Source organism: Octopus sinensis, linkage group LG29, assembly GCF_006345805.1.
Source record: "Octopus sinensis linkage group LG29, ASM634580v1, whole genome shotgun sequence".
Classification (NCBI taxonomy): domain Eukaryota; kingdom Metazoa; phylum Mollusca; class Cephalopoda; order Octopoda; family Octopodidae; genus Octopus; species Octopus sinensis.
In genome coordinates, this window is record NC_043025.1 from 14,110,152 (window position 1) to 14,131,146 (window position 20,995).

At 43.2% G+C, this 20,995-nt stretch overlaps 1 protein-coding gene across 8 annotated transcripts in view; it reads right to left on the bottom strand.

Moving 5' to 3' along the window:
* LOC115226085 (CAP-Gly domain-containing linker protein 1) overlaps nt 1-20,995 on the bottom strand; it is a 207,699-nt gene continuing 186,704 nt past the window's right edge. For 7 of the 8 annotated variants that reach the window (XM_036514836.1, XM_036514832.1, XM_036514833.1 and 4 more), the window contains one exon: nt 1-1,579. In XM_036514836.1, coding sequence (XP_036370729.1) covers nt 1,026-1,579 — 554 coding nt within the window. In that variant the 3' untranslated portion in view covers nt 1-1,025. Of the gene's footprint in view, nt 1,580-9,444; nt 11,167-20,995 lie in introns of those variants that run through there. The other variant, XM_029797062.2, reaches the window with a different exon arrangement.

Here is a 20,995-nt window from a genome sequence, read left to right on the forward strand (position 1 = left end):
TTTTTTGCTTTCTCTAGTTTCCTTACCCAATCCTGCTTCCCCATAACTCCCTCCCACTCTCTCACCCAGATTTGGTTGACTTTTCGTATCACGAACTGAGACTCCCCTTCTAATTTCCCTGATTCAGCCCTGTTTTTCCCAGCCAAAGAGAAGTATACATCACTGCCAAACACAGTTCACCTAGCTGTAAATAGGTACGCCGTGGAGATACAGAGGCCCACAGGTGTGCTCAGGCCACTTGGCTGTAAATGGACACCATGCTACTCTTCTATCCGCTGCATTTTTCATTTCAATTATCCCAAGATGCACCATTCTATCAACCTAAACAGCTTCCTCTAGTATATAGTGACCTCTGACCTTGAGGTCACTATAGTAAGATGACCTCTGACCTCTAGACCATTTTCATATGTCCTAGGCGTGACTTTAAACTGCATCCGATAGTGGGGGTCTGATTCAAGAATTCCAGGGTTTTGAGTAGGGTGGACCCACCCAATAGCCAGTATTGTTCCCAGGCCTACTCAGGTCCAGGGTAGTAGCACTTGTCAGGGTCCAAAGTCTACTCTATTTTTTGGGGGGGTGGAGTTGATGTAAGTGGTGATGTCAGGTGAGGTAAGGGGGAAGTGTTGCAGAGGCAGGGGTGGTCAGGTGGATGGGGGTAGGTGAGGTGCCGGGATAGATGGATGGGTGGTGGGGAGTGCTTGGTAGACAAGGGTAGATGGAGGCATCGGGGAGGGGGAGATGGTGGTAGTGTCAGATGGACAGGGGGGATGGGGGTGTTTGGTAGACAGGGGTGGGGGAAGATGTCGGATAGCCAAGGGAACAGCTGGAGGAGAAGCGCTAAGGTAGAAGGCATGGTAGGGAGGTGGGGCTAGTTGTCTTTGATGATCATGATGGTGATGATGATGAATCAAAATGCTAAGTCAGGGGTGGGTGGCATGGGCAGAAAGCAGAAACAACAACAACTACTACTACTACTACAATAGTAAGAAGCTGCTGTGGCTCGTTAAAAGCGACAGAGTTTCTCGTTAACATATTATGCAGTGATCGACTTTTTCTGCAATTGACGGACTTTCTGCTTTGCCAGTGGCTGGTGGTACCGGTGCTGGATTGGGGGCCGGCGTAGCTGCTGTGGTTGTTGGTGGTGTCGATGGGGGTGGAGTCGCCGCGGGGACGCCAGGGGACGGAGCAGTGTCGGGAGTTAAAGACGATGGAGCGTCACCGATTTCCACCGCGTCCATAACTATGCTGTCCTCGTCCATCTGCTGCTCGGGGTCGCCCTCGGCGTTGTCTATGGAGAGCAAAGCATCCTCGCCCTCCGTCATGCAGTATTTCAGCTCAGACATTTCCGTGGCCATTTCTGCAAGCTCGATTTTTTCCTCGACGCAAGCGCCCTCTCCCCGTTTCTGGGATTCTGCCACATCTCCATCACCGCCATGGGCCCTCTCCCCTTTTTCGTCTCCCTCTGATGGTACCCCGGCATCATCACCATTATTCTTATTCGGGTCTGCATAACCATCTTCCTCTGCATTCATCATCATCATCGGACCATGACAGCATTCTCCGATCTCGGTTCCAATCTCTGACAAAAAATACAAAAAAGAAACAAAAAAAACAAAAACAACAGAATTACAAAGGTTCCACATGAGAGATCGTCAAACAATTTGGCTCAAACGTCCCACACCCACCTTCCATGTAAAACCCAACCATGCCCACCCCCAAAATTAATCACTTCTATTTTTCTCCCTTCAGCCAGATACTGGTTTCAAATTTCGACACAAGGCCAGCAACTTTGTGAGAGGGCAGAAGTTGATTACATCGACCCCCAGTATTACAACTGGTACCTATTTTGCTCTTTACTCTTCTATTTGTTTCAGCCGTTTGACTGTGGCCATGCTGGAGCACCGCCTTTAGTCGAGCACATCGACCCCCAGGACTTATTCTTTGTAAGCCCAGTACTTATTCTATCGGTCTCTTCTGCCGATCTGCTAAGTGATGGGGACGTAAACATACCAGCATCGGTTGTCAAGTGATGCTAGAGGAACAAACACACACACACAAACATACACACACACACACATATATATACATATATATATATACATATATATATGACGGGCTTCTTTCAGTTTCCGTCTACCAAATCCACTCACAAGGCTTTGGTCGGCCCGAGGCTATAGCAGAAGACACTTGCCCAAGGTGCCACACAGTGGGACTGAACCCAGAACCATGTGGTTGGTAAGCAAGCTACTTACCACACAGCCACTCCTGTGTCATATATATATATATATATATATATATATGACATCATCAATTAGCATCTGTTTTCCATGCTGGCATGGGTTGACAGAAGTTGGCCAGCCGGCAAGATGCCCAAACTCCAATTGTGTGTTGTGGCATGGTTTCCATGGCTAGGTGCCCTTTCTAACACCAACCACTTTACAGAGAGTGTATTGGGTGCTTTTCACATGCCACTGGCATCAGTGTGATTGTGCAGCATCAGCACCCGGAGAGGACACGCCTGAATGCACGGACAACAGCGATTTCATTGAGCTCGACACATCTCCTCAAGTACAGCAAATCGCCACAACTCTTGGCCCCTCGACATGGGCCCCAATGTACAAAAGAGAAAAAATTCATCTTCAGACAATCCATAGACCCCGGGACAAGTTGATATCTATGGAATATCTATTTCTTTATTACCCACAAGGGGCTAAACATAGAGGGGACAAACAAGGACAGACATAGGTATTAAGTCGATTACATCGACCCCAGTGCATAACTGGTACTTTAATTTATCGACCCCGAAAGGATGAAAGGCAAAGTCGACCTCGGCGGAATTTGAACTCAGAACGTAATGGCAGACGAAATACCGCTAAGCCTTTCGCCCGGCGTGCTAACGGTTCTGCCAGCTCGCCGCCTTTTATCTATGGAATATCTGTGTGGTGATCGGGCCCTGTTTCTCAATCAGTATTGAACCTGTGACCCCGGGGTTTAAAAGAACCTCAACAACTAAAAAGAAAATAAGACACGGATCAACTTGGTTTCATCATCAAAATAAATTCAACTTTATTTTAAAAAAAAGCAAAGGAAACGGTTTCAACCAATTTGTTATAGCGCAAGGGTGGTGTGGTGTATGCTGCAGTGTATGTTGTAGTATACTGCAGTGTAGGTCGTAATATGTTGTAGTGTACGTCGTAGTATGCTGTGGTGTACGTTGTAGTATGTTGTGGTATATGTCATAGTATGTGATGTAGGCCATAGTATGATGTGGTGTAGGTTGTAGTATGCTATGGTGTATGTTGTAGTATGCTGCAGTGTAGGTCGTAATATGCTGTGGTGTAGGTTGTAATATGTTGTAGTGTACGTCGTAGTATGCTGTGGTCTATGTCATAGTATGTGATGTAGGCCATAGTATGATGTAGTGTAGGTTGTAGTATGCTATAGTGTGCTGTCCAGTGGTGGTAGTGGTGTTGGTGTGGTACAGCTGCATGGTGCAGTGTGGTGCCTGTTGTAGTATATTGCAGTGTTGACTAATGTGGTGTGTGTTGTAGTAGGCTGTAGTATGTTGTAGTGTATGCTGCGGTAGGTGCTGCAGTATGTTGTGGCGTTGTCTGATGCGGAGTGTGTTATGGTATGTGTTACAGTATGTTGTGGTGGTGGAGTCATCTAGTGTGGTGTATGTTGTGGCATGTGTTGTAGTATTGTGGTGGTGTCCAATATGGTTGTGCTGTTTTCTGTACAGAATTAAAACTATTATTATTATTATTCTTACAATTTTGTTATTTACAAAAGTAGCAGAGAAGGAAAAAGATAAGAAAAAACAGGGGGAGAGAGAGAGAGAGAGAGAGAGATACAGAGGAAAGAGAGAGGGGGAACTGAGAGAAAGAGGAGAGGGGGAACTGAGAGAGAGAGGGGATAGTGATATATATATATATATAGAGAGAGAAAGATAAATAGAGGAGGATAGACAGAGAGGAAGAGAGAGTAAGGAAAGAAAGGCCTTAAAAACAGATCATCAAATCCAGACCAATTTTGAAAAATGGCAGGGATGGGGGGGGGGGCAAGGGGTGATGATGAAGGGGTGTGTGGTGGGAGGGGAGCGGGAAGGGGTGGGCGTCACAAAAACAGCCCCATGGCCCTTGACTGTAAGGAAACATATGAAAGGGCTTCTGTGTGTGTGTGTGTGTGTGTGTGTGGTGCAGTGGTGGAGAGTGGAGGTGGTGGATGCGATTGGAGGGGGGGAGTGGTGAAGAGGGTTAGTAGACACAGAGGTGGTGGCAGCAGTGAGAGGAGAGGAGAGAGAGCGACAGAAGTGGTGGTGATGGTTGAGGCGGTGGTGGCAACGGCGGTAGTAGTGGAGGTAGTAGCAGTGGGGGTTCATTGGAAATTTTAGGGAGACGAGAACGGTTCAAATGGAATGTTGTTATTTCGTTGGGATCCAACGGCTGGACACGGGGCCAAAAGGGGAAAGGCTGGCAGCCCCCCCCCCATGTTGGTCTGGCGCTCCACCCTGCCACCATGGTCCAAATCTCAGCTGGGTCACACATGCTACAGACTGGACACATAGGGGCCACACTGCTCCCTTATTTCTTCTCTCTGGCAGGACTCTAATGTAGTGTCACCCATGTGGTGTTGTCTGATGCGCTGTGGTGGGGTTGAGTAAAGGCTACAGGTTGACGAGATGGGCAAACCCTAGGTAAAAACTGCTAGAGCAGTGTAAGTGATATAGCAAAGAGAGAGGTGCTGTACTGCAGCAGTGGTAAACTAGTGTAACGGCAGTGTTTGAATAGTGCAGTAACAGCGGTAAGGAAGTGTTAGAAGAGTGCTGTGTCAGCAGTACAGCAGTGCTTTAGCAGTGGCATTGCAGTGTTAGAGGAGCACTATGGCAGTGGAAAAGCAGAAGGAGCAGTGTTTTAGCAGTGGCAGTGTTAGAGGAGTGCTATGCCAGTGGAAAAGCAGTGGAATTGCAGTGTTAGAAGAGTGCTACATCAGTGTTAGAGGTGTATTTTACGAGTGGCATAGCAGTGCTAGGGGTATGCTATGCTGGTGACATGGCAGTGCTTTAACAGTGTTTTATGAGTATCGTAGCAGTGCTTTAATGGTGTTATTGCAGTGTTAGAAAAGTGCTATGCCAGTGGTACGGCAGTGTTAACGGAGTGTGATCCTAACAGAGCTACATCAGTGTCTGAGGCTTGTCGTGCAAGTGGCGGGTGACATACACCAGAGTGTCGTATCAGTGGTGGTGGGCAGACCAACTGGACAGGCCAGGTTAAACCCGGTTGGGGGGGTGAGGGGGGGCAGCGGAGGTGATGAGGGAGAGAAAGACCAGGACCATTAGGGCTGGGGGTCAGGTCAACGACCACCAAAGAAGGGAAACAGGAGGGGACAACTTACTATTAACGAGAAGAATTACTGAGGTGTTATTAAGAGGAGATATATGATAATCCATCGAAGGGATTAACTGGTGTTATTTTGGGATTTGTCTGTCTATATTCTCTTCTATGCATCTGTCTACTTATATGGTTTCCAGGGGCTGGATTAGTAGCAAAGCAGAGATAATGATTGTCATTAGTTGAAAAATAAGCTAATTACAACTTAATCCTAGTCATGAGAACTGGTAGGAGATTAGGGATAATCCCTGACAGAGCTAGCAGCAGATTAAGTTAATGCACGGGTAGAGCTGGATAGGGTTACATTAAGCCATGGTATGGAGTTAATCGGGAGTAGGGACCAAGCTAATTCCTGGCATGGAGCTGGCTAGGATTAGAGTTAATCCAGGATATAGAGCGAGCAGGCGACCAAGTTGATCCACAACATGGGTTAAGGTAATCCATAACATGGAGCTAGCAAGGGATTATGTTGATCTGCAATATGAAGCTGATTATGGATCAAGTTAATCCATTATAGGACAGGAGGATTATGTTAATCCTGATATGGAGCTAGCAGGGATTTTAAGTTAAACCACGAGATTGAGTTGATATGAAACTGATTGTGGATCAAGTTAATCCATGACATGGGACTGGCAGGAGGATTAAGTTAATCCACAATAATGGAATTGGCAAGAGGATAAAGTTAATCCACATTAATGGAGTTGGCAGGCAATTAAGTTAATCCAAAATATGGAAACAAACAGGGATTAATTCATGACATGGAATTTGCAAGGGATTAAGTTAATCCCTGATATGGAATTAAGTTAATGTATGACATGGTACTGGCTGGAGATTACATTAATCCCTGATATGGAGCAAGCAGGCGATTAAGTTAAACCAGTGTGGAGTTAAAAGGGGATTAATTTGATCCACAGCATGAAACTGGTTGGGGTTATGCTAATCCAAGACATTGAGCTAATAGGATTAAGTTAATCCACACTATAGAGTTAGCAATGGATGAAAATGTTGTATGATATGAAGCTGGGGTCAAATTAATTGATGACATGGAAATGGTAGGGGATTAAGTTAATCCACAATAATGGGATTAGCAGGGAATTGATTTCATGCCCAATGATGGCATTAGCAAGGGATGAAGTTAATCCACAATAATGGATTTAGGAGGGAATTAAGTCAATCCCTGATATGGAATTAAAAGAGGATTATGATAATCCATGATGTGGAGTTGGCTGGAAGGCAGAAGGAAGCAAATGTCCTGTTGCCCCTAAATATGAGGACAGGTTACATAACTTTGGCCCTGTCCACTGGATAGAAGGGACCAAGCTATGTAGGGGGTCATATTATGGAGGAACACAGGGAACAGCGGCCAAGTTGTAAAGAAGAGGGTATTAGGGGTTGTTCCAGTTACCCCCCAAAGAAAGAAAGGTGACTTACCTTAACCCTTACCAACTGGACAGACTAGGTCAAACCAGGAGGGTGGTGGTGGTGATGGTGGTGGCGAGGAGGAAGATCAGGGCCTTTAGGGGCCGGTAGTCCAACTACTACCAAAGTATGGAGATAAGGGACAACTTACTTTTATCTGTGCATTCTTGAAGATAAAAATTTAGGGAAAAAACCCTAATACGTATATATAATATTGGGGAGAGAGAGAGAGTAGAGAAAGAGCTTGACATAAACAGGGGCCGAAGGAGAGTTAAGGGGAAATGACAGAAGAGAGAGAGAGAGAGAGTAAAAGAGAGTAAGTCTCTCTTTTTCTCCCTCTATATAGGCAGAGAGGGGTGAAGAGAGAGAGAGAGAAACAAATAGTGAGATAGAGAGATAGGGAGATAGAAAGAAATAGATAGATGGACATAAACGAAAAGACAGACAGACAGATAGACCGAGAGATAGATAGGTAGGTGGATGGATGGTTAGATAGAGAGAGAGAGAAGGAGAGATAGATAGAGAGAGAGAAGGAGAGATAGATAGATAGAGGGAGAGATAGATAGATAGAGAGAGAGAGAGGAGAGATAGATAGGTAGGTAGATAGATGGATGGATGGTTAGATAGAGAGAGAGAGAAGGAGAGATAGATAGAGAGAGAGAAGGAGAGATAGATAGATAGAGGGAGAGATAGATAGATAGATAGATAGATAGATAGAGAGAGAGGAGAGATAGATAGGTAGGTAGATAGATGGATGGATGGTTAGATAGAGAGAGAGAGAAGGAGAGATAGATAGAGAGAGAGAAGGAGAGATAGATAGATAGAGGGAGAGATAGATAGATAGGTAGATGGATGGATAGATAGATAGATAGAGAGAGAAGGATAGATAGATAGATAGAGGGAGAGATAGATAGATAGGTAGATGGATGGATAGATAGATAGATAGAGAGAGAGAGAAGGATAGATAGATAGAGAAGGAGAGATAGATAGATAAAGAGAGAGAGAGAAGGAGAGATAGACAGATAGATAGAGAGAGAGGAGAGATAGATAGATAGATAGAGAGAGAGAGGAGAGATAGATAGATAGAGAGAGAGGAGAGATAGATAGATAAAGAGAGAGAGAGAAGGAGAGATAGACAGACAAACAGATAGAGACACAGACAGATAAATAAACAGAGAGATAGATAGATGAAGACAGATCAATAATAGACTTCAAGAGTAAAAATGTCTCAAATAGGTTTTTTTTGTTGTTAAACCAGAAAAAAAAGAAGAAAAATCCGTCTGATTCAGGCTCAGGAAACTGTTTGTGGTTTTTTGTTTTTTGTTTTTCTCTTCTTTTTATTAAAATCATTTCACAAAGCAGCAAATAACAGTGGCGGCAGCAACAACTGCAGCAGTAAAGGTAGCAGCAGCAGCAGCGGCAGCAGCCGAAAGTCAATACATATATATACACATACATATATATATATATATATATATATATATATGTGTATATATTTAGAGAAAGGGAGAAAGCGGCCATCGTTAACTTGTAGGTTCTCTATGACGATGTTATGGTGGTGGTGGTCATGGGTGGTGATGGTCGTGGTAGGTGACAGTGGTGGCGATAATGGTGGTGGTGGAGGTGGTGGTAGTAGTGTCGGCAAGTAACGATGGCCATGGGCTAAGAAAGGGGGGGGGACAAGGAGATCATCGTCGTCGTCATCGTCATCATCATCATCATCATCATTGTCGTCGTCATTGTTATCGTCGTCCGCGGAAGTGAAGTCAACAAAACGCCAACTGCCCGACCGACCGACCGACCGACCGACCGACCGACCGTCCGCGACCACGCGTCGTCGGTCATCGGCGTTGGCGGGTGCAAGTTAGTCGTAGTGGCGGTGGTGGTGCTGCAGCTATGGGGCTGGTGGTGGTGGTGCACAGATGTGGTGTGCAACTGGGTTTTTTTCAAAAAAAAAAAAATTTTTTTTTTCTCGCAACAAAAAGTAAATAGGGGGTGAGGTGTCCTGACCATCACCCCTGCAGAGGGCCCTCAAAGCACAGCAACGATATTAGCACAGGAATATATGGCAACAATGTGCAGGCACTGATGTATATATACATATATACACATATATATATATAATATGCATCTATATATATATATATATTATATATATATATATATATGTGTATATATTTAGAGAAAGGGAGATAGCGGCCATCGTTAACTTGTAGGTTCTCTATGACGATGTTATGGTGGTGGTGGTCATGGGTGGTGATGGTCGTGGTAGGTGACAGTGGTGGCGATAATGGTGGTGGTGGAGGTGGTGGTAGTAGTGTCGGCAAGTAACGATGGCCATGGGCTAAGAAAGGGGGGGGGGACAAGGAGATCATCGTCGTCGTCATCGTCATCATCATCATCATCATCATTGTCGTCGTCATTGTTATCGTCGTCCGCGGCAGTGAAGTCAACAAAACGCCAACTGCCCGACCGACCGACCGTCCGCGACCACGCGTCGTCGGTCATCGGCGTTGGCGGGTGCAAGTTAGTCGTAGTGGCGGTGGTGGTGCTGCAGCTATGGGGCTGGTGGTGGTGGTGCACAGATGTGGTGTGCAACTGGGTTTTTTTCAAAAAAAAAAAAAAAATTTTTTTTTCTCGCAACAAAAAGTAAATAGGGGGTGAGGTGTCCTGACCATCACCCCTGCAGAGGGCCCTCAAAGCACAGCAACGATATTAGCACAGGAATATATGGCAACAATGTGCAGGCACTGATGTATATATACATATATACACATATATATATATAATATGCATCTATATATATATATATATATATATATATATACATACACACATACAGTGTGAAAGGTCGGCAGGTAGAGAGGGTGGGTGTGTGTCCAACCTGTATAACCACACCCACCTGTGGGCATGGCAAAGGGCGCAGCAACGAGTCTAGGGATTGGTTCATTGGTTGCAGTAGTAGTAGTAGGAGGAGGAAGAGGAGGAGCATTGATATTGGAGCTGGAGGCAATATTATTATCATATCATTACGTCTGTGAATTGCAGAGAGGGAGGGAGGGAGGGAGGCAGAAAAGAGAGAGAGAGGGGGGGGGGAAGTGGCTGTTGTAGTAAACAATGCACAAACTGGGAGGAGGAGGAGCAAGAATTCAAAATATATATAAAACGCCTCCGCATGACGAAAAGTGAAGTGGGAGGAGTTAAGTGTGTTCTTTGGAGGAGGAGGTGGCGACTGTGTTGGAGGAGGAGGAATGAACGAACGAAAAAAAAATAATTTAACAAGATCAGAGCTGATACAGCCAACAGAGTTAATTAAGTTTTGTGTTTTTATATCGGAGTTAACGAAGCTGTGATGCAGCAACATTTTAAAGACTGTTGGATGGGTGGGGACTTGGAGGAGGAGCCGATGTGGCAATAGGATTGGGAGGGGCAGAGAGACGGGGGGGGGGTGAGAAATGAAGGGGAAGGATTGGGCGGGGACAAGGAATGATGAGGAGAATGACAACTAGGGGTGGGGCAGGGTAGGAAGAGGGAGATAAAAGGAGGAGCTAAAAATGGCAACAAGGGTGGGAAGGGCATGGAGGAGGTGTTGGACGAGAACTCTAAGGGAAGAAAGAGGTGTAAGGAAGAGAGGGCCCTGCGTGTGGGGGAGGGTGGGAAGGAGGGAGAGACAGGACAGAGAGGGTGTGAGAATCAAAGGGGAGAAAGGAAGCCATTTAAAGAAGGGGGCGTGGCATGGGATGTCAGGAATGAAGAGAGAAGCATTATGATAGGGGGAGAGGAAAGAGTAGAAGAGTAAAAAAATAAAAAAGTGGGAGGGGAAAAAGGGATGGAGGGGGTAGTGGTGAGGATTAAAGGAAAGAAGTGGGGGGGAAAGACATAGGAATGAACTGGTGAAGGGGTGGAGTTGGTAAGGAGAGGAGGATGAGAAGCTAAAGAAGCAACAGAATAGGGGGCTGGGAAGAAGGGGGCTGGGATCTAACAGGAAAAAGGGGGCAGGACAGGGGAGAGGGGAAGATATATATATGTATATCTTCCCCCTTATATAAAGTGTGGGAGGGAAGTGTCATCTCATTCTCGTCTATTTTACAGGGATTTCGAAACCCTTGGTGGGTGGGGTGGGGAGACATTCGGCAATATGCAGAGGGGGGGAGGGGGAGATGGAGGATGGGAGGTGCAGGAGTGGAACAAGGCAGGGGGCGGGGTTGTGTGTGTGTGTGGGGGGGAAAGAGGAAACAGGGACGGAATGGAGGATGGGGTGCGGATGGGGGGTCAGGGAGGAATGAAGGGAAATAATTTTTTTTGACGGCTCAAAACGTTTCGTCCACATCACAGTCGGAGGTCTGGTGTCCAAAAACTGCAAAGCAAACAAACAAAAGCGGTTAGATGTGTGTAGCAAAGACAAGATGAAGCAGAGGCAAGTGCTTAATAATAATAATAATAATAATAATAATAATAGTAGTAATAGTAATAGTAATAATAGTAATAAAGATGACAGTCTAGTCTAGTGAGGTGGTCTGCCCTCTGGCATGTCCTGTAAACCTTCTTCAAAATGTTCCATGCTACCTGGAGGGGTTCGGACCCTCTCCTGTTGCTGTTAAGTAGATTGGGACTTTGGCTACCAGGACTGACAAGATGAAACAGACACATATCTTTATATATAAAAGTAAGGTTGTGTTTCTGTCTCCTACGATTTAGATTCCTAACTACTCCCACATTTTGCGGTGCAGTTTAACCAAAACCGGGTATCTTATAGTCGTGATTCATATCGAGCCCTTCTGGGTATTAGTGCGCGTCTACGATTAAAAAAAAAAATTACCATCAATTTTTCCCATTTTTAATGCATTTTTGGCATATATAAGGGAAGTAACTCTCTAAAAATTTATTATTAAATCTCAGAACGTAAAAAGCTACAGTAACACCCCCCTTTGTGGTTAGCCATATTGAGATGGCTATTATACTTTACATCTCTAAAAATGCTTATATAGTTATGTCCCTTACAAACCCGAGCATTAGTGCTAAATAATAATAATAATAATAATAGGAGGAGGAGACCCCCTTCGGTCATGAATGGCCATAGGATTGCACCTAGAAAGTTACCCTCCGAGGCACCCTCTCTATGCCACCAATGTTATCCAAGGGAAAGGGCAAAGGGGCCGATACAGCTTGGCACCAGTGATGTCGCAATTCATTTCTACAGATGAGTGGACTGGAGCAACGTGAAATAAAGTGTCTTGCTCAAGAACACAACACTCAGCCCAGTCCAGGAATTGAACTCATTACCTCATGATGTGCCTTCAATAATAATAATAATAATAATAAGATGGGCTACAGCAAATATTCTGCTCAATACCACAGATTTGCTTGTCAGTTGTTTGACCATAACCAGTTGAGCATGTCCCTTAGTGGCTGACGATATGTGCATCTCTGATCATGAGCAGAAGTAGTGGGGGAGCATCATAGCCATGTGTTGAGAGGAGTTCTTGGGGGTTTGGATAATTCACCTCTGGAAACATGGGTGGTTTTTTCAACATCCCTAAACAAACCTTATTCAGGGCTCTTTTGAGCAGGATGGGCTACTCAACCTGAAGAAAATTCTAACTGGGCCCCACCTGCAAGGTCATGTGCTGTTTATCTTGATATGGGATCACCATGTCGCGCACATATGGTTGTGATACATGTGCCTGGTGTACCCTTATCAGACGGGTAGTCATGATGGGTATACTGGGCTTCATTTTACCCCAGTGTCACTTTGATGGTATGAACTGCTCTCTCACTCAATAATAATAATCCCTTCTATTATAGGCACAAGGCCTGATATTTCAGGGTTGGAGATAAGTTAATTACATCGACCCCAGTACTCAACTGGGACTCATTTTATCAACCCCGATGAAAAGCAAAGTTGACCTTGGCAGATTTCGAACTCAGAACGTCAAGCAATTTGGCTGAGGGGCTAACCATCCTACCAGCTCACTGTCTTAAATAATAATAAATAAGAATAGGGGTTTCAAATTTTGCCACAAGGCCAGCAATTTCGGGGCAAAAGGGTAAGGCGTAGGAGTGGCTGTGTGGTAAGTAGCTTGCTTACCAACCACATGGTTCTGGGTTCAGTCCCACTGTATGGCACCTTGGGCAAGTGTCTTCTGCTATAGCCCCGGGCCGACCAATGCCTTGTGAGTGGATTTGGTAGACGGAAACTGAAAGAAGCCCGTCGTATATATGTATATATGTGTGTGTGTGTGTGTATGTTTGTGTGTCTGTGTTTGTCCCCCTAGCATTGCTTGACAACCGTCCCCGTTACTTAGCGGTTCGGCAAAAAAGACCGATAGAATAAGTACTGGGCTTACAAAAGAATAAGTCCCGGGGTCGAGTTGCTCGATTAAAGGCGGTGCTCCAGCATGGCCACAGTCAAATGACTGAAACAAGTAAAAGAGAGTTGATTACATTGACCCCCCCATGCTCCTATATATTAAATTCAGCCTAGGAACAGACCCCTAACCTAACCCACGGGGGTCTATCCCGACCCAAATCTGCCACACCCTGACCAATACCTGGGAAGACGTAACTCAAACAGTTGCCTCGCCTCCTGGCCAAACAGAAAGGCCCGGTGTTCTGTCACCATGCAACCCCTCCTCCCTTAGCCCTTAACTCCATGCCCCCTAAAACATCAAGCAATCATCACTATAAACATGATTATAAAAGAGCAGAAGGTCAGATGTGATAAAAAAAAAAAAGGTTGAAGGTCAACAAGACCGAAAGGTCAAAGGTTGTTTAGAGAATGACCTTGGGCAGACAACATTGCTGGTGGTGACAGTGGTAGAGGTAGTAGTAGTTGCCGTGGTGACGATGGCTGTAGTGGTGTAGGTGGTAGTGACACGGTTGGTGGCATTGTGGTGGTGGTGGTGGTTGTGCTGTTGGTGGTTGTAGTGAGAGTAGTGGTTGTGGTGGTGGTGGTGGTTAAGAGATGCCCCACCCTCACTGAAATGTGGACAGCACACTCAGAAGAAAGACTAACATATACGTACAGACATGCAGAGAGAGATGCACACACACACACATACGCTCATGCACACAGGCAGACACATACACACACAACACAGGTAGACATGTACACAAAAGGTACACATGTAATTATATACACACACACATACACACACAACACAGGTAGACATGTACACAAAAGGTACACATGTAAATATTTACACACACACAAACACAAGAAATGTACACCAACATACATGTACACAGACACACACACACACACAATAAAGGAGACACGTACACACACATTGAAACAAGTATATATCTACGCATGTACATATGTAACCACATACGCACATGTACAAAGACAGACACACACACACAATCAAAGAAACATGAACACAACCACACAGGTACATATATAACCACACATGTTCACACACACACAAACACACACCCAATATCATGCGTGTACACACATACACAGGTAAACATACCCCCTCCCTTCCCCCACCCCCTCAGAAGAAGAAAAAAGAAAAAAGAGTAAACTGAAGGTAAAAACAAATCAAAGAAAGACCTCCTCCACCTCACCTGAACTTCGCAACAGTTGATTACAGGTGTAAAAAAAAAAAAAAACAAAACAAAAAATAAATAAAAACAAAAACAAAACACGTTTTAACCCTTTAGCATTTAACCTGGCCGTGTCTGACTTCTCACACCTACCCTTCAATGTCATTCTAAAAATAAAACAATCTTATCATTGAAATCTCAAAGCCCAGAGATAATCCAGGATCAATTGAAATCAATGGGAAGAAACAGGAATTACATTTGACAGAATATATATACACACACACATATATATATAAACGGCAGTGCATTAGCATGGCCGCAGCTCTGAGCTGAAACTTTAATTAAAAAAAAAATATTTATATGCCGAAGGACCGAGATCTCTGGAGATATGCTGTGACTGCAAAGACCCGGGCTGCTTCCTGCACCAGTTCTGCATAGCCCCGCCCATTCAAAGTACCTTGGATTCCAGATCATCCCGCTATGCTTGAGGAGACCTGTTGAGTCAAGTACATGAACGTCGAAATAAATATCAATGGAAATAGTAGTTGTGATACCTGTGTCGGTGGCACATAAAAAGCACCATCCGAATGTGGCCGTTGCCAGCGCAGCCTCGACTGACTTCTGTGTCAGTGGCACGTAAAAAGCACCATCCAAACGTGGCCGATGCCAGACTCCCCTGGCACCTGTGCCGGTGGCACGTAAAAAGCACCCACTACACTCGCGGAGTGGTTGGCGTTAGGAAGAGCATCCAGCTGTAGAAACATTGCCAGATCAGACTGGAGCCTGGTGCAGCCCCTGGCTTCCGAGACCCCGGTCGAACCATCCAACCCATGCTAGCGCGGAAAACGGACGTTAAACGATGACGATATATAACACTGTGGAATTCCTGATGTAGATCCAGTGAAAATTATACCATTACCATGGATAACATCAGGTAGCTGTAAACAGTGAATGGGCTTTAATCAACATACTAGTAGACATATAGCCAAAGTCCAAATAATTACTTACACAATTCATCATTTAATGTCTGTTGTCCATGCTGGCATGGGCTGGACGGTTTGACCAGGGCTGGTAAGCTGAGGGGCTGCACCAGGCTCCAAGTCTGATCTGGCAGGGTTTCTACGGCTGGAGGCCCTTCCTAACGCCAACCACACCGTGAGTGTAGTGGGTGCTTTTTATGTGCCATCGACACAGGTGCCAGACGAGGTTGGCGAACGGCCACGCTTGGATGGTGTTTTTTACGTGCCACCGGCACGGAGGCCAGGCGAGGCTGGCGAATGGCCACGCTCGGATGGTGTTTGTTACGTGCCCACAGCACGGAGGCCAGTCGATGCGGTACTGGCTACGGCCACGTTCGGATGGCTTTCTTATGTGCTACAAAACTACAAATTCCATTGATGTTCATCGATTTTGATTTGATTTGATATATATCCCCATTAAAATTTGAACCAGCTATATCCCACCCAGATATCCTACCTCTTTTATGCTCAAACTAGCCAGATCCAGCCTTTCACACCTACCCTACAATGTCACTCAGAACTAAAGAACAGAATCACTGAAATCTCAAAGCTCTGCAATATGCAAAGGTTAACTGAAAACAACTTGGATACATAAGCATAACCCTTAACAGAATAATCCAAATGCTAAAGGGTTATACACGTTTAATGAAGGCATTTTATGGGGAAAAAAAAGGGGGACATATAATTTATGTAGAAAGGACTTAACCTTTTGTAGGTATAGGGACTGTTTGATACATGTAAGAAGAGCCTAGCCTCTTGAGGCAACAAGAATGTTTTTATAATAGGGTCTTTTGGGTGATGTGGGAAGGGCCTAGCATTTTATAAAAAAAAAGGGGCCATGTGATTTATACAGAAACAGTTTAACTTTCTGTATTAACAAGGACTATGAGATACATGTAAGATGGGCCTAGTATTTTATAGAAAAAGGGTCCATATAATTTATGTATAAAGAGTTTAACTTTTGGTGGTAACAGGGACTATGTGATACATGTAAGAAGGGGCTAGTTTCTTGTGGAAATGGATTTGTCGGTAATAGGGTTCAGAGGATGATGTAGGAAGGGCCTAGTATTTTATAGAAAAAAAGGGTCCATGTAATTTATGTGGAGTCTAAACTTTCTGTAGTAACAAAAACTGTGTGATACAGGTCAGAAGGGTTTAGTGTGTGTGATAACAGGGGATGATGTGTTGCATGTAGGAAGAGCCCTAATTTCTTGTAGCATCAGGGTTTTATAAAAGGGGTCTGTGCAATGCTTGCAAGAAAGGTTTGACTTCCTGAAACAACTGGGACATGTAACAGGGTCTAAATGATAATGTATCTAAGGGCTTATTTTCTTCAGACAACAGGGGGGTCTGTCAGGAACTGGGAAGATGGAGGGAGAAGCACCAGCAGGAGTTGTTTGTACAAGGGCCATTTTCAATGGTCGATGAAGAAAAAAAGGGGTTACTAAACAACAACGAGGATGCATTTAGTAGTCTAGGGGGGCTACGTCATTCTAGAACGTGCTAGGAACTGGTTAACCCAACAACAACAACAGCAACAAACAATGGTATGTTTAATAAGTTCAGTAATGATGCTAAGCACTTGGAGTGGCCGCAGGGGTTCGGGAGGTGTTGTTGGCTCTATGAATACCGAGAGGTGTTGAGGTTGAAACAACTGGTTCTGGATGAGGGAATGGCCAATCAAATGTTGACCCTCCAAGATTGTTAGCCCGGTTGCAGCACTTGGGAGAATTACCGCGGAAAATGTTTGCTATCAGAGAGCACTGTCCCCGTTCAGGAGTTCTACTTTAATAGCATAGCAGTTAGCCCTAACAATAGCATATCAATTAGCCCTAACAATAGCATAGCAGTTAGCCCTAACAATAGCATAGCAATTAGCCCTAACAATAGCATAGCAGTTAGCCCTAACAATAGCATAGCAATTAGCCCTAACAATAGCATAGCAGTTAGCCCTAACAATAGCATAGTAATTAGCCCTAACAATAGCATAGCAATTAGCCCTAACAATAGCATAGCAATTAGCCCTAACAATAGCATAGTAATTAGCCCTAACAATAGCATAGCAATTAGCCCTAACAATAGCATAGCAGTTAGCCTAACATTTAATAGGAACAAATGTTGATTCTACAAAAAAGTTAGCCCAAAAAACTTAACTTCCCAAGCAGTTGATTCTATGTTATTACTGTAGCCTATCCATCTGTCCCCTGTTGGGAGAACAAGGAAGGTGTGTGTGTGTGTGTGTGTGTGTGTGTGTGTGTGTAAACTGGGATATAACTACCGTAAATCTTCAAGTATAGTCTGCCCTTGAGTATAATATGCAGGGGATTTTTAGGGAGCTGTACCTCTGGAAAACCTAAACCTTGTGTAAAATACGCACCCCTTCTCTAACTTGAGTCAAGGAGGTCTATATAACGTCCTTGGTTTGTAAAAATGTATACAGTAACGTCCTTTATTATTATTGTATATATAACATAATGCAAACGTGTATATGCAGGGGATTTTTAGGGGGCTGTACCTCTGAAAAACCTATACCTTGTGTAAAATACGCACCCCTTCTCTAACTTGAGTCAAGGAGGTCTATATAACGTCCTTGGTTTGTAAAAATGTATACGGTAACGTCCTTTATTATTATTGTATATATAACAATGATTTTGAAAGAAAATCTCTGTTAACCCAGAAATGAAACAAAATTTGTTAACCCTGTACCTGTGTCTAGCCATAGGTTCCAGTGTTGGGGTAACAAATTTTCTTTTGAAACTTAGAGAAAAAACATCGTCCAACATCAGGATAAATTAAGGTTATGTTTTTGCAATACTGGAGTAAGAGAAATTTTTTTTCAAACCTGGGTAACAGGGAATCGAGTTTAATCTGGGATACTAGAGATTTTGCTTCACTCCTGGGATAACAAGTTTTATGAAATGAAACTTGTTATCCTAGGAACAGAAATATTCCCTCACTATGATAACAAACATTTTGACTGTGCCTCTGGGGGGGGGAGGAAATATTTTGTAGAAACAGGGTGGGGGAACAAAACATTGTTTCAACTTTAGGGTAACAATCTGCTTAATCCAAAATTGGGGTAACTATGTTTGACCAGTGGGGTAACAAATATTGTTTTTTAACCCTGAAGAAGCAAAGATTTGATTTTAACCAGGGATAACAGATGGTGGGGTAATACAATATGAATTTCAACCCTCAGTAAGATAAATTTACTTGTTAGCCCAGTGGGTTAACAGGGTTGTTTCATTGGTCTTTACAATCCGGAATTTTTCATAGAAGCAACATCGGAAGGAAGAGAGGGGGACCCACAAACAGATAAGTCTGTGAGTTGGTATGCTGATTTTAGGGGACAGAGAGAGAGAGAGGGGGCAGGGTATCAGATGAGATGAGATGGAGGGTTAACGACTGAAAATATATTCACTTACCTTCCAAAACAGGGGTAACCTTTCGGTTTGTAGGAGTGAGGGTGTGCACAGACAGAAGGGTGAGGGTGAAGCCAATTGCGCCGAGAGAAAGAGAGAGGAGGAGAACTGGCAGTAAGGTGTTGGCCACTGGTCAAACAAGGGCCGGATAATGCTTTGGTGCTGTACCAGACTGGAGATTCTCTTCCAACCAACAGGAACTGATAGCTTTCAATGCTTTCAGGGACCAAACAAAGAGCAACAGAATTGCTGCTCACTTTACATAGCTTTCAAATGTGAAAGACCTGACTGACTGATGGCACACACTGCATATATGCCCATATATAAACACATGCATGTACATGCATATATACACACACACACACACACATGCATAAACACACAGTAGACATGCACACAACTTCACACCTATCTGCCCTTTGCCAATCAAGCCACTAGCAACCTCCTCCTCTTCCAGTCATTTCAGCATGCGGTAACTGTCCAACTGAGATATATATTTGTTTTTGTCTCTCTCCCTGTCTTTTCCTTCTGTAGAAGAGCACCAATCGACCCCAGGACTTATTCTTTGGAAGCCTAGTACTTATTCTATCGGTCTCTTTTGCCGAACCGCTAGGTTACAGGGACATAAACACATATACGACAAGCTTCTTTCAGCTTTTGTCTATCAAATCCACTCACAAGTCTTTGGTTGGCCCAAGGCTATAGTAGAAGAATTATAATCATGAGTATAATTATAATTAGGGTTCGGCAAAATTTGCTTCACCACAAACCAAAATTTAGAAATAGCAGTTAAACTACTATTTTACTACTATAAGATATCTTAAGGTAGTAATAATTATAGAATTTTTGTATGTGTGTGTGTATATATATATATATATATATATACTGTATTTTACTGTGTACAGGGAACCCTTTTTGTCAAAAATTAGGTTAAAAAAATATGGGAGTTTCTTATACATGGATAGTATTATAATCCCTTACAAAACCTTTTCTTCAAATTTTAAGACCCCAAAATTAGGGGGTTCCTTATACATATTAAAATACGGTATATATAGTTATGATATATTCTGTTAAGAATGTGGTAGAGTACAGTATAAAGTTCGTCCACCTTCAAATTTCAACCTGTGCTAACCAGTAGTAGTATTATACGTACTTCTAGGTTTGTGTTTGGGTATCTGTGGTGTGTGAACAGGTAATTGAAAAAATTGGAGTCAAGAAGAAGGGGTACGGTTGGACATTTAATTCAGGCCACAACACACAGAAGGGATGTTCTTCAAGCTGAGAAGATTTCAAACATACGGAGACATTATCTACACAACGCCTGAAGAAACAACTAGATCCCACAATGCAGGGAAACAGCTACATAATCAAGTACCTGCACACCTGGAGAACTACACTGTGTTGAAACGATTGTAGGGATTAAAAAAAAAATATCCAACTGTATCCCTTCTTGTTTCAATTATATGTATATATAGCTACAATATGACTGCTTCAATAAGAAAGCACACAATATAATATTAATATTGTGTTAAGCCTGGTACGCGATGATGTCTGTCTCTCTATTCTTTCCCCTGATGAAGGAGTTATTAGCGTGATGCACCCTAGTGCTTTAAACACGATAATATACCCCTGAAATGGCCATAGGGAATTTAGTAAATATGGTTTTCTTTTTTTTAACTATAAGGCCTCTCTTATTTAAAAAGTAATTTTATAAGATTTTCTAAATGATGAACTTTTATTTTATTTTATTTTACATTATATATTATATATTTTTATATGCTTCCTATATATAAATATTTTTATATATTTTTTATATACCTATATATTTATATATTACTTTATACTATATTTTTACGCTTTACCTTCTAGGTGTTGTAATGGTTTTTAAAAAAATATATTTTTCTTAATCACTAAAGTATAAACTTTTAACCGTGATGAACGGTATTCACATATATTCACACATTTTTTCTCGCACTTTCTTGTACAGATGAATTATATTCCATCTTCCGTGATGTCTAAATGTCTTTTCTATGATTAAATGTTCGAGATATGAAATGTTATGTGGATGACCTTGCATTTGTTTGTTCTATAAAACATTTTGTTCATGATAAGAAACAATCACTGTATTATTGATATATAGCTACACATACACATATATATGTTTGTCTCACTGTATAAAACGCATCCAGTCCAC